The sequence below is a fragment of the Mustelus asterias genome, unplaced genomic scaffold (genome assembly GCF_964213995.1).
Source record: "Mustelus asterias unplaced genomic scaffold, sMusAst1.hap1.1 HAP1_SCAFFOLD_3757, whole genome shotgun sequence".
Taxonomy (NCBI): Eukaryota; Metazoa; Chordata; class Chondrichthyes; order Carcharhiniformes; family Triakidae; genus Mustelus; species Mustelus asterias.
In genome coordinates this window covers 16,041-28,145 of record NW_027593702.1, presented here as the reverse complement: position 1 = coordinate 28,145, position 12,105 = coordinate 16,041, and the positions used below count along the sequence as shown (strand labels likewise).

The 12,105-nt window shown below is 63.7% G+C and overlaps 1 protein-coding gene across 1 annotated transcript; it reads right to left on the bottom strand.

The window, feature by feature from the left end:
- Positions 1-292: 292 nt before the first annotated feature.
- Positions 293-11,944, bottom strand: LOC144490764 (3-hydroxyacyl-CoA dehydrogenase type-2-like; the record flags this gene model as incomplete). Its single annotated transcript, XM_078208470.1, has 5 exons — positions 11,864-11,944; positions 8,280-8,444; positions 6,774-6,938; positions 5,583-5,711; positions 293-472 (listed from the first exon to the last, which is right to left on the bottom strand). Coding segments are annotated over exons 1-5 (663 nt in total), but the record flags the coding sequence as incomplete, so codon positions are not given.
- Between the last annotated feature and the right edge of the window lie 161 nt (positions 11,945-12,105).

Genomic DNA, 12,105 nt, shown 5'->3' with positions numbered 1-12,105 from the left:
ACCCCACTCTCCCCTCACTCTCCGCACCCTTTAATATCCCACCCAGTCTAACCCCACTCTCCCCTCACTCTCCGCACCCTTTAATATCCCACCCAGTCTAACCCCACTCTCCCCTCACTCCCCGCACCCTTTAATATCCCACCCAGTCTAACCCCACTCTCCCCTCACTCTCCGCACCCTTTAATATCCCACGCAGTCTAACCCCACTCTCCCCTCACTCTCCGCACCCTTTAATATCCCACCCAGTCTAACCCCACTCTCCCCTCACTCTCCGCACCCTTTAATATCCCACCCAGTCTGATCTCGTTCTGCGTCTTTCCCTGGCCTCTTCATCCAAGCTCCCTATCTTCTCGTGTTCCGTACCTGGCGCGATGGTGACCACCCGGATTCCTTGTGGTGCCAGGTCCCGAGCGATGGGGAGGGTCATCCCCACAATGCCACCTTTGGAGGCCGAATACGCAGCCTGTCCCACCTGTGATAGGGAGGGGCGGGGTGCAAAAAAAGCATATTATATGAATTCCAAAAATCAACAGCGTCGCGGTCAACATTTACTCGTGACTCTGCGCGGATCAGTCGGGTTCGCTGAACTCTCACTTCACCCCTTTACAGACTGGGTACCTTGCATTCTTTGTGATAAAGGGGACTGGCAGGACACAGTGAGCAGTGCCCGCTCTCAGGGTGAGACGTTAAACCCGAGGACCCCATCTGCTGCCCCTCAGGTGGTCCCAAAAGACCCCGATTGGAACGAAGGGTTGGGGGAGGGAGGGAGGGGAGTTCAGCCCCCATCACCTGCAGCCTCAAAGGATACCCCAAACTCAACGTCCATCCGACAGCAAGAAAACCACCGGGGCCACCATCGCGTTGGTGGGATCGCCCAGTGCTCCGACTGGCCGCTGCACTCCCGACATTACGAGGTGACGGTGTCTGTAATTTGGACAGACGCCGGTGGCTGCCAGGCCTGCCGCTGTGCCAACTCTCCGATTACCAATGTACCCCAGGACTGTGACTGGCAGCACCACCCTTCGAGGGTACACAGAGGGGGAAATGAGGTGAGTGGAGTGGAGGGGGGTGGGATGGAGGAACGGGGAAGGGGGGGGGGTGGGGGAACGGGGAAGGGGGGGGGGGGTGGGGGAACGGGGAAGGGGGGGGGTGGGGGAACGGGGAAGGGGGGGGGTGGGGGAAGGGGGGGGTGGGGGAAGGGGGGGGGTGGGGGAAGGGGGGGGGGTGGGGGAAGGGGGGGGGGGTGGGGGAAGGGGGGGGGGGGTGGGGGAAGGGGGGGGGTGGGGGAACGGGGAAGGGGGGGGTGGGGGAAGGGGGGGGGGGTGGGGGAAGGGGGGGGGGTGGGGGAACGGGGAAGGGGGGGGTGTGGGGGAACGGGGGAGGGGGGTGGGGGAACGGGGGAGGGGGGTGGGGGAACGGGGGAGGGGGGTGGGGGAACGGGGAAGGGGGGGGTGGGGGAACGGGGAAGGGGGGGGTGGGGGAACGGGGAAGGGGGGGGTGGGGGAACGGGGAAGGGGGGGGTGGGGGAACGGGGAAGGGGGGGGTGGGGTGGGGGAACGGGGAAGGGGGGGGTGGGGTGGGGGAACGGGGAGGGGGGGGGTGGGGTGGGGGAACGGGGAGGGGGGGGGTGGGGGTACGGGGAAGGGAGGGGGGGTGGGGGAACGGGGAAGGGGGGGGGAACGGGGAAGGGGGGGGGGTGGGGGAACGGGGAAGGGGGGGGGTGGGGGAACGGGGAAGGGGGGGGGGTGGGGGAACGGGGAAGGGGGGGGGTGGGGGAACGGGGAAGGGGGGGGGGGTGGGGGAACGGGGAAGGGGGGGGGGTGGGGGAACGGGGAAGGGGGGGGTGGGGGAACGGGGAAGGGGGGGGTGGGGGAACGGGGAAGGGGGGGGGTGGGGGAACGGGGAAGGGGGGGGGGGAAACGGGGGTGGGGTGGGGGAAGGGGGGGGAACGGGGGTGGGGTGGGGGAAGGGGGGGGGAACGGGGGTGGGGTGGGGGAACGGGGGGGGGGGTGGGGGAACGGGGGGGGGTGGGTGGGGGAACGGGGGGGGGGGGGGGTGGGGGAACGGGGAAGGGGGGGGGTGGGGGAACGGGGAAGGGGGGGGGGTGGGGGAACGGGGAAGGGGGGGGGTGGGGGAACGGGGAAGGGGGGGGGTGGGGGAACGGGGAGGGGGGGGTGGGGGAACGGGGAAGGGGGGGTGGGGGAACGGGGAAGGGGGGGGGTGGGGGTACGGGGAAGGGGGGGGAACGGGGAAGGGGGGGGTGGGGGAACGGGGAAGGGGGGGGGTGGGGGAACGGGGAAGGGGGGGGTTGGGGGAACGGGGAAGGGGGGGGTGGGTGGGGGAAAGGGGAAGGGGGGGGTGGGTGGGTGGGGGAAAGGGGAAGGGGGGGGTGGGTGGGTGGGGGAACGGGGAAGGGGGGGGTGGGTGGGGGAACGGGGAAGGGGGGGGGTGGGTGGGGGAACGGGGAAGTGGGTGGGGGAACGGGGAAGGGGGGGGTGGGTGGGGGAACGGGGAAGGGGGGGGTGGGTGGGGGAACGGGGAAGGGGGGGTGGGTGGGGGAACGGGGAAGGGGGGGGTGGGTGGGGGAACGGGGAAGGGGGGGGTGGGTGGGGGAACGGGGAAGGGGGGGGGTGGGTGGGGGAACGGGGAAGGGGGGGGTGGGTGGGGGAACGGGGAGGTGGGTGGGGGAACGGGGAACGGGAAGGTGGGTGGGGGAACGGGGAAGGGGGGGGGGTGGGGGAACGGGGAAGGGGGGGGGTGGGGGAACGGGGAAGGGGGGGGTGGGGGAACGGGGAAGGGGGGGGGAGAAACGGGGGTGGGGTGGGGGAAAGGGGGGGGAACGGGGGTGGGGTGGGGGAACGGGGGGGGGGGTGGGGGAACGGGGGGGGGTGGGGGAACGGGGAAGGGGGGGGGGTGGGGGAACGGGGGGGGGGGGGGGTGGGGGAACGGGGAAGGGGGGGGGTGGGGGAACGGGGAAGGGGGGGGGGTGGGGGAACGGGGAAGGGGGGGGGTGGGGGAACGGGGAAGGGGGGGGGGGGGGGGAACGGGGAAGGGGGGGGGTGGGGGAACGGGGAAGGGGGGGGTGGGGGAACGGGGAAGGGGGGGGTGGGGGAACGGGGAAGGGGGGGGAACGGGGAAGGGGGGGGTGGGGGAACGGGGAAGGGGGGGTGGGGGAACGGGGAAGGGGGGGGTTGGGGGAACGGGGAAGGGGGGGGTGGGTGGGGGAAAGGGGAAGGGGGGGGTGGGTGGGTGGGGGAACGGGGAAGGGGGGTGTGGGTGGGGGAACGGGGAAGGGGGGGGGTGGGTGGGGGAACGGGGAAGGGGGGGGTGGGTGGGGGAACGGGGAAGGGGGGGGTGGGTGGGGGAACGGGGAAGGGGGGGTGGGTGGGGGAACGGGGAAGGGGGGGGTGGGTGGGGGAACGGGGAAGGGGGGGGTGGGTGGGGGAACGGGGGGGAAGGGGGGGGTGGGTGGGGGAACGGGGAAGGGGGGGGGTGGGTGGGGGAACGGGGGGGTGGGTGGGGGAACGGGGAGGTGGGTGGGGGAACGGGGAACGGGGAGGTGGGTGGGGGAACGGGGAAGGGGGTGGTGGGTGGGGGAACGGGGAAGGGGGGGTGGGTGGGGGAACGGGGAAGGGGGGGTGGGTGGGGGAACGGGGAAGGGGGGGGGTGGGTGGGGGAACGGGGAAGGGGGGGGGTGGGTGGGGGAACGGGGAAGGGGGGGTGGGTGGGGGAACGGGGAAGGGGGGGGGTGGGGGAACGGGGAAGGGGGGGGGTGGGGGAACGGGGAAGGGGGGGGGGTGGGGGAACGGGGAAGGGGGTGGGTGGGGGAACGGGGAAGGGGGGGGTGGGTGGGGGAACGGGGAAGGGGGGGGTGGGTGGGGGAACGGGGAAGGGGGGGGGTGGGGGAACGGGGAAGGGGGGTGGGGGAACGGGGAAGGGGGGGTGGGGAACGGGGAAGGGGGGGGTGGGGGAACGGGGAAGGGGGGGATGGGGGAACGGGGAAGGGGGGGGTGGGGGAACGGGGAAGGGGGGTGGGGGAACGGGGAAGGGGGGGTGGGGGAACGGGGAAGGGGGGGGGTGGGGGAACGGGGAAGGGGGGGGTGGGGGAACGGGGAAGGGGGGGGGTGGGGGAACGGGGAAGGGGGGGGTGGGGGAACGGGGAAGGGGGGGGTGGGGGAACGGGGAAGGGGGGGTGGGGGAACGGGGAAGGGGGGGTGGGGGAACGGGGAAGGGGGGGGTGGGGGAACGGGGAAGGGGGGGGTGGGGGAACGGGGAAGGGGGGGGTGGGGGAACGGGGAAGGGGGGGGTGGGGGAACGGGGAAGGGGGGGGTGGGGGAACGGGGAAGGGGGGGGTGGGGGAACGGGGAAGGGGGGGTGGGGGAACGGGGAAGGGGGGGGTGGGGGAACGGGGAAGGGGGGGGTGGGGGAACGGGGAAGGGGGGGGTGGGGGAACGGGGAAGGGGGGGGTGGGGGAACGGGGAAGGGGGGGGTGGGGGAACGGGGAAGGGGGGGGTGGGGGAACGGGGAAGGGGGGGGTGGGGGAACGGGGAAGGGGGGGGTGGGGGAACGGGGAAGGGGGGGGTGGGGAACGGGGAAGGGGGGGTGGGGGAACGGGGAAGGGGGGGGTGGGGGAACGGGGAAGGGGGGGGTGGGGGAACGGGGAAGGGGGGGGTGGGGGAACGGGGAAGGGGGGGGTGGGGGAACGTGGAAGGGGGGGTGGGGGAACGGGGAAGGGGTGGTGGGGGAACGGGGAAGGGGGGGTGGGGGAACGGGGAAGGGGGGGTGGGGAAACGGGAAGGGGGGTTGGGGAAACGGGAAGGGGGTTGGGGAAACGGGAAGGGGGTTGGGGAAACGGGAAGGGGGTTGGGGAAACGGGAAGGGGGTTGGGGAAACGGGAAGGGGGTTGGGGAAACGGGAAGGGGGTTGGGGAAACGGGAAGGGGGTTGGGGAAACGGGAAGGGGGTTGGGGAAACGGGAAGGGGGTTGGGGAAACGGGAAGGGGGTTGGGGAAACGGGAAGGGGGTTGGGGAAACGGGAAGGGGGTTGGGGAAACGGGAAGGGGGTTGGGGAAACGGGAAGGGGGTTGGGGAAACGGGAAGGGGGTTGGGGAAACGGGAAGGGGGTTGGGGAAACGGGAAGGGGGTTGGGGAAACGGGAAGGGGGTTGGGGAAACGGGAAGGGGGTTGGGGAAACGGGAAGGGGGTTGGGGAAACGGGAAGGGGGTTGGGGAAACGGGAAGGGGGTTGGGGAAACGGGAAGGGGGTTGGGGAAACGGGAAGGGGGTTGGGGAAACGGGAAGGGGGTTGGGGAAACGGGAAGGGGGTTGGGGAAACGGGAAGGGGGTTGGGGAAACGGGAAGGGGGTTGGGGAAACGGGAAGGGGGTTGGGGAAACGGGAAGGGGGTTGGGGAAACGGGAAGGGGGTTGGGGAAACGGGAAGGGGGGTGGGGAAACGGGAAGCGGTGTGGGGAAACAGGAAGGGGGAGTGGTGGACGGGATGGGAGTGCAGGAACGGGATGGGGGGTGAGGGAATGGGGTGGGGGAATGGGAAGGGGGTCGGTGGATGAGGAGACCGGTTGCTACCTGTCCATCGTAGGCTGCGACGCTGGCAGTGTTAACGATTACACCCCTCTGGCCGTCCGCATCCGGCTCGTTCTTCCCCATCTCGGCCACGGATAACCGGATCACATTGAAAGTCCCCGCGATGTTCACCTGAGCGGGGAATGGGAGAGAATCCAGTGGATAAACCGACCATCTGGGTTTATTAAACCAGCACCCAGTCTAATCCCACTCTCCCCTCACTCCCCACACCCTTCAATATCCCACCCAGTCTAATCCCACTCTCCCCCTCACTCCCCGCACCCTTCAATATCCCACCCAGTCTAATCCCACTCTCCCCTCACTCCCCACACCCTTTAATATCCCACCCAGTCTAATCCCACTCTCCCCCTCACTCCCCACACCCTTTAATATCCCACCCAGTCTACTCCCACTCTCCCCCTCACTCCCCACACCCTTTAATATCCCACCCAGTCTAATCCCACTCTCCCCCTCACTCCCCACACCCTTAATATCCCACCCAGTCTAATCCCACTCTCCCCCTCACTCCCCGCACCCTTCAATATCCCACCCAGTCTAATCCCACTCTCCCCCTCACTCCCCGCACCCTTCAATATCCCACCCAGTCTAATCCCACTCTCCCCCTCACACCCGCACCCTTTAATATCCCACTCAGTCTAATCTCACTCTCCCCCTCACTCCCCGCACCCTTTAATATCCCACTCAGTCGAATCTCACTCTCCCCCTCACTCCCCACACCCTTTAATATCCCACCCAGTCTAATCCCACTCACTCCCCCCACCCTTTAATATCCCACCCAGTCTAATCCCACTCTCCCCCTCACTCCCTGCACCGTTTAATATCCCACCCAGTCTACTCCCACTCTCCCCCTCACTCCCTGCACCCTTTAATATCCCACCCAGTCTAATCCCACTCTCTCCCTCACTTCCCGCACCCTTTAATATCCCACCCAGTCTAATCCCACTATCCACCTCACTCCACACACCGTTTAATATCCCACCCAGTCTAATCCCACTCTCCCCCTCACTTCCTGCACCCTTTAATATCCCACCCAGTCTACTCCCACTCGCCCCCTCACTCTCACTCCCCGCACCCTTTAATATCCCACCCAGTCTGATCCCACTCTCCCCCTCACTCCCCGCACCCTTTAATATCCCACCCAGTCTAATCCCACTCTGATCAGTCGGTGCGTACGGTGATCACTCGCTGAAAATCCTCCAGACTGTGGGCGATGTCTTTCTTGAAGTTGTAGGTTTTAACCGCCACAGCAATCCCCGCACAGTTCACTGCGATGTCCAGACGCCCAAACTTCTCCTTGGCCAGGGAAACGGCATTTTTGACGTCTGATTCTGAGGTGACCTGACAGGGATGGGAAGGCAATCAGTCCGAGGAATCTGTTTGGATTATCGATCCACTCTGCATCTGACACTGAGCCCTCCAATTGTTCATCTATCCTCACCACATTCCTGATTCCGGAGACGCAACTAAACAGTGCCTTCTGGGAGGGTCAGTGCTGAGGGAGTGCCGCACTGTCGGAGGGTCAGTGCTGAGGGAGCGCCGCACTGTGGGAGGGTCAGTGCTGAGGGAGCGCCGCACTGTGGGAGGGTCAGTGCTGAGGGAGCGCCGCACTGTGGGAGGGTCAGTGCTGAGGGAGCACCACACTGTGGGAGGGTCAGTGCTGAGGGAGCGCCGCACTGTGGGAGGGTCAGTGCTGAGGAAGCGCCGCACTGTGGGAGGGTCAGTGCTGAGGGAGCACCGCACTGTGGGAGGGTCAGTGCTGGGGGAGCGCCGCACTGTGGGAGGGTCAGTGCTGATGGAGCGCCGCACTGTGGGAGGGTCAGTGCTGAGGGAGCGCCGCACTGTGGGAGGGTCAGTGCTGAGGGAGCGTCGCACTGTGGGAGGGTCAGTGCTGAGGGAGCGCCCCACTGTCGGAGGGTCAGTGCTGAGGGAGCGCCGCACTGTGGGAGGGTCAGTGCTGAGGGAGCACCGCACTGTGGGAGGGTCAGTGCTGAGGGAGCGCCGCACTGTGGGAGGGTCAGTGCTGAGGGAGCGCCGCACTGTGGGAGGGTCAGTGCTGAGGGAGCGCCGCACTGTGGGAGGGTCAGTGCTGAGGGAGCACCGCACTGTGGGAGGGTCAGTGCTGAGGGAGCGCCGCACTGTCGGAGGGTCAGTGCTGAGGGAGCACCGCACTGTGGGAGGGTCTGTGCTGAGGGAGCGCCGCGCTGTGGGAGGGTCAGTGCTGAGGGAGCGCCGTGCTGTCGGCGTGTCAGTGCTGAAGGAGCCCCGCACTGTCAGAGGGTCAGTGCTGAGGGAGCGCCATACTGTGGGAGGGTCAGCACTGAGGGAGCGCCGCACTGTGGGTCAGTGCTGAGGGAGTCCCGCACTGTCAGAGAGTCAGTGCTGAGGGAGCGGCGCACTGATGGAGGGTCAGTGCTGAGGGAGCGCCGCACTGTGGGAGGGTCAGTGCTGAGGGAGCGCCACACTGTGGGAGGGTCAGTGCTGAGGGAGCGCCGCACTGTGGGAGGGTCAGTGCTGAGGGAGCGCCGCACTGTGGGAGGGTCAGTGCTGAGGGAGCGCCAGGGGGATGTGTAGCTCTTCCTGTTTCATTTGCAGTGATGGTCTCCCTGTTTCCGCGCATGGTAAATCCCCCCACCCCTCTGCCCCCTGTGGGTAGGGAGCGGGTACACATACTGGCCTTACATCAGCCGGTGCGAAGGCACACCTCTCCCCCAGGGCCTGGGCCACGCTGGCTCCGTCCGACGTTGGCAGATCCACGATCACGGCACTGGCTCCCTGCTGCACCAGCCTCTCGGCTGTGGCCCGGCCCAGTCCGGAAGCTCCACCCGACACCAAACCGACCAAACCCTGGCAGGGGACAGGAGCAAAGAGAACTGCTCGATTAGAGTGAACACAAAGCACAGCCGACCATGTTAACCCTGCTACTACTTCTGCACTCGGTCAGGCATCGGTCAGTCTCACTCTACCCTCCCACTCTCTGAGGGCTGCGGATTCGAATTGCAGCCCAGACACCTGAACCCTTCCTCCAACGCACTTGACAACCAGTGGAGGGCCTGGGTGGGATTGTTGTCGGTGCAGGCTCAATGGGCTGAATGGCCTCCTTCTGTGCTGTAAGGATTCTATGACACTGTAGTTAAGAAAGCCCACTAACATCTCTACTTTCTCAGGAGGCTGAGGACATTTGGCATGTCCGCTACGACTCTCACCAATTTTTATAGATACCCCATAGAAAGCATTCTTTCTGGTTGTATCACAGCTTGGTATGGCTCCTGCTCTGCCCAAGACCGCAAGGAACTACAAAAGGTCATGAATGTAGTCCAATCCATCACGCAAACCAGCCTCCCATCCACTGACTCTGTCTACACTTCCCGCTGCCTCGGCAAAGCAGCCAGCAGAATCAAGGACCCCAAAACACCCCGGACATTGTCTCTTCTACCGTCGGGAAAAAGATACAAAAGTCTGAGATCATGTGCAAAACAACTCAAGAACCGCTTCTTCCCTGTCATCAGATTTTTGAATGGACCTACCTCCCATTAAGTTGATCTTTCGCTCCACCCTAGCTATAACTGTAACACTACATTCTGCACTATCTCCTTTCCTTCTCTATGAACAGTATGTTTTGTCTGTATAGCGCACAAGAAACTATACTTTTCATTGTATACTAATACATGTGACAATAATAAATCAAATGCATCAGTTGGTGCATAGCTAGATCCCACCTGATGACCCTGGTAGGTGTGAGGTGATACACTTTGGAAGGAGTATTTAATGAAAGGCAGGACACTAAGAAGCTCAGAGGGACTGATGGATCTTGGGGGAATTATTCACAGATCCCTGAAGGCGGCAGAGCAGGTGACTAGAATAGTTAAGAAGGCAGATGGGACACTGCTTTTATCAGTCATGGCACAGAGTACAAGAGCAAGAGGTCATGTTGGAGTTGTACAGAATGTTGGTTAGGCCACAGCTGGAGTACGGTGTACAGTTTTGGTCACCTCACTACAGGAAGGATGTGATAGTGCTGGAGGGGGTACAGGGGAGATTCACCAGGATGCTGCCTGAGACGGAGCATTTGAGCTATAAGGACAGACTGGATAGGCTTGGATTGTTTTCTCTAGAGCAGAGGAGGCTGAGGGGGGGGACATGATTGAGGTGTATCAGATGATGAGGGGTATGGACAGAGTGAAGAAGGAGCAGCTGTTCCCCTTGGTTGAGGGGTCAGTCACGAGGGGGCACAGATTTAGGGTGAGGGGCAGGAGATTCAGAGGGGATTGGAGATATATTTTCACTCAGAGGGTGGTGGGAATCGGGAATGCACTGCCTGGGAAGGCAGTGGAGGCTGGAAACTTACAACTTTTAAAGTGTTTGGATGAGCACTAAAATATCGTAACGTTCAGGGATATGGGACAAGTTCTGGAAAACAGGATTAACGCGACTTTAGTGGTAGTTGTCAGTGCAGACTCGATGATGCCTTTTTTGCACTGTACAACTCGATGATGATGGCCTAACCAGTTTTTCTTAATAAGTGATATTGGCTTCAGGGATAAAGATCGCCCTGAGGTAATTGGACGGATATGAACATGAAATTGTTTAGAGAGGAAAAGCAGCAGTCAGAGGAATAACAAACTCCAGGAGGAGGCCATTCAGCCCCTCTCGAGCCTGTTACACAGGAACAGGAGGAGGCCATTCAGCCCCTCTCGAGCCTGTTACACAGGAACAGGAGGCCATTCAGCCCCTCATGAACCTATTACATAAGAACAGGAGGAGGCCATTCAGCCCCTATCGAACTTGCTACACAGGAACAGGAGGAGGCCATTCAGCCCCTCTCTCAAGCCTGTTACACAGGAACAGGAGGAGGCCATTCAGCCCCTCTCGAGCCTGTTACACAGGAACAGGAGGAGGCCATTCAGCCCCTCTCAAGCCTGTTACACAGGAACAGGAGGAGGCCATTCAGCCCCTCCCGAGCCTGTTACACAGGAACAGGAGGAGGCCATTCAGCCCCTCATGAACCTATTACATAAGAACAGGAGGCCATTCAGCCCCTCTCGAACTTGCTACACAGGAACAGGAGGAGGCCATTCAGCCCCTCTCTCAAGCCTGTTACACAGGAACAGGAGGAGGCCATTCAGCCCCTCTCGAGCCTGTTACACAGGAACAGGAGGAGGCCATTCAGCCCCTCTCAAGCCTGTTACACAGGAACAGGAGGAGGCCATTCAGCCCCTCCCGAGCCTGTTACACAGGAACAGGAGGAGGCCATTCAGCCCCTCATGAACCTATTACATAAGAACAGGAGGCCATTCAGCCCCTCTCGAACTTGCTACACAGGAACAGGAGGAGGCCATTCAGCCCCTCTCTCAAGCCTGTTACACAGGAACAGGAGGAGGCCATTCAGCCCTTCTCGAGCCTGTTCACAGGAACAGGAGGAGGCCATTCAGCCCCTTTCAAGCCTGTTACACAGGAACAGGAGGAGGCCATTCAGCCCCTCCCGAGCCTGTTACACAGGAACAGGAGGAGGCCATTCAGCCCCTCTCTCAAGCCTGTTACACAGGAACAGGAGGAGGCCATTCAGCCCTTCTCGAGCCTGTTCACAGGAACAGGAGGAGGCTATTCAGCCCCTTTCAAGCCTGTTACACAGGAACAGGAGGAGGCCATTCAGCCCCTCTCGAGCCTGTTACACAGGAACAGGAGGCCATTCAGCCTCTCTCAAGCCTGTTACACAGGAACAGGAGGAGGCCATTCAGCCCCTCTCGAGCCTGTTACACAGGAACAGGAGGCCATTCAGCCTCTCTCAAGCCTGTTACACAGGAACAGGAGGAGGCCATTCAGCCCCTCTCGAGCCTGTTACACAGGAACAGGAGGAGGCCATTCAGCCCCTCTCGAGCCTGTTACACAGGAACAGGAGGGGGCCATTCAGCCCCTCTTTTAAGCCTGCTCCTTCACCCAACCTAACGCGGTCTTGAAAGTTGATCGCGTGACGATGGGGGGGGGGGGGCTGAATTTATACTTATTTTTCACCCGGGGCTATGCAAGGAAGCCCATTCAGAGAGTGTGTGTGTGGGGGGAGGGGGATGAGAGGACATTTAGCTGCTGTGGCTGGTCCTGCTGACCTTTGACCTCTGAGCCTAATGGCCCTCCTGAGGGTTTCAGAGTTGGAATCTTTGCGGCTATAATTGTTGTCCTGTCCCCGAGGAATCCGAATGCCGGCGCCTTTTTGATTGTGAAGCTCCCTTTCTCCTCCTGTCTCTCTCTCTCTCCCCCTTCTCTCTCACCTTCAGGGATCTCAGCGCCGCCATCTTAACCCCGCGGCGCTGACAGCAGCGCAGCCGATCACAGAGCTCGGGGGGTGGAAGGGCGGGCGGCCAATCAGAGAATGGCGCCTATCAGCCAATGGCCGCACTGCTGCCTGACCCGGGCCAATCACCGGGATGCATCCTGCGCAGGCGCCGCCCGTTGTCAGACTCCTCCAATCAGATGAGGCCATTCGCCAGGCGCCCGTCCAATGGCGGTCCGG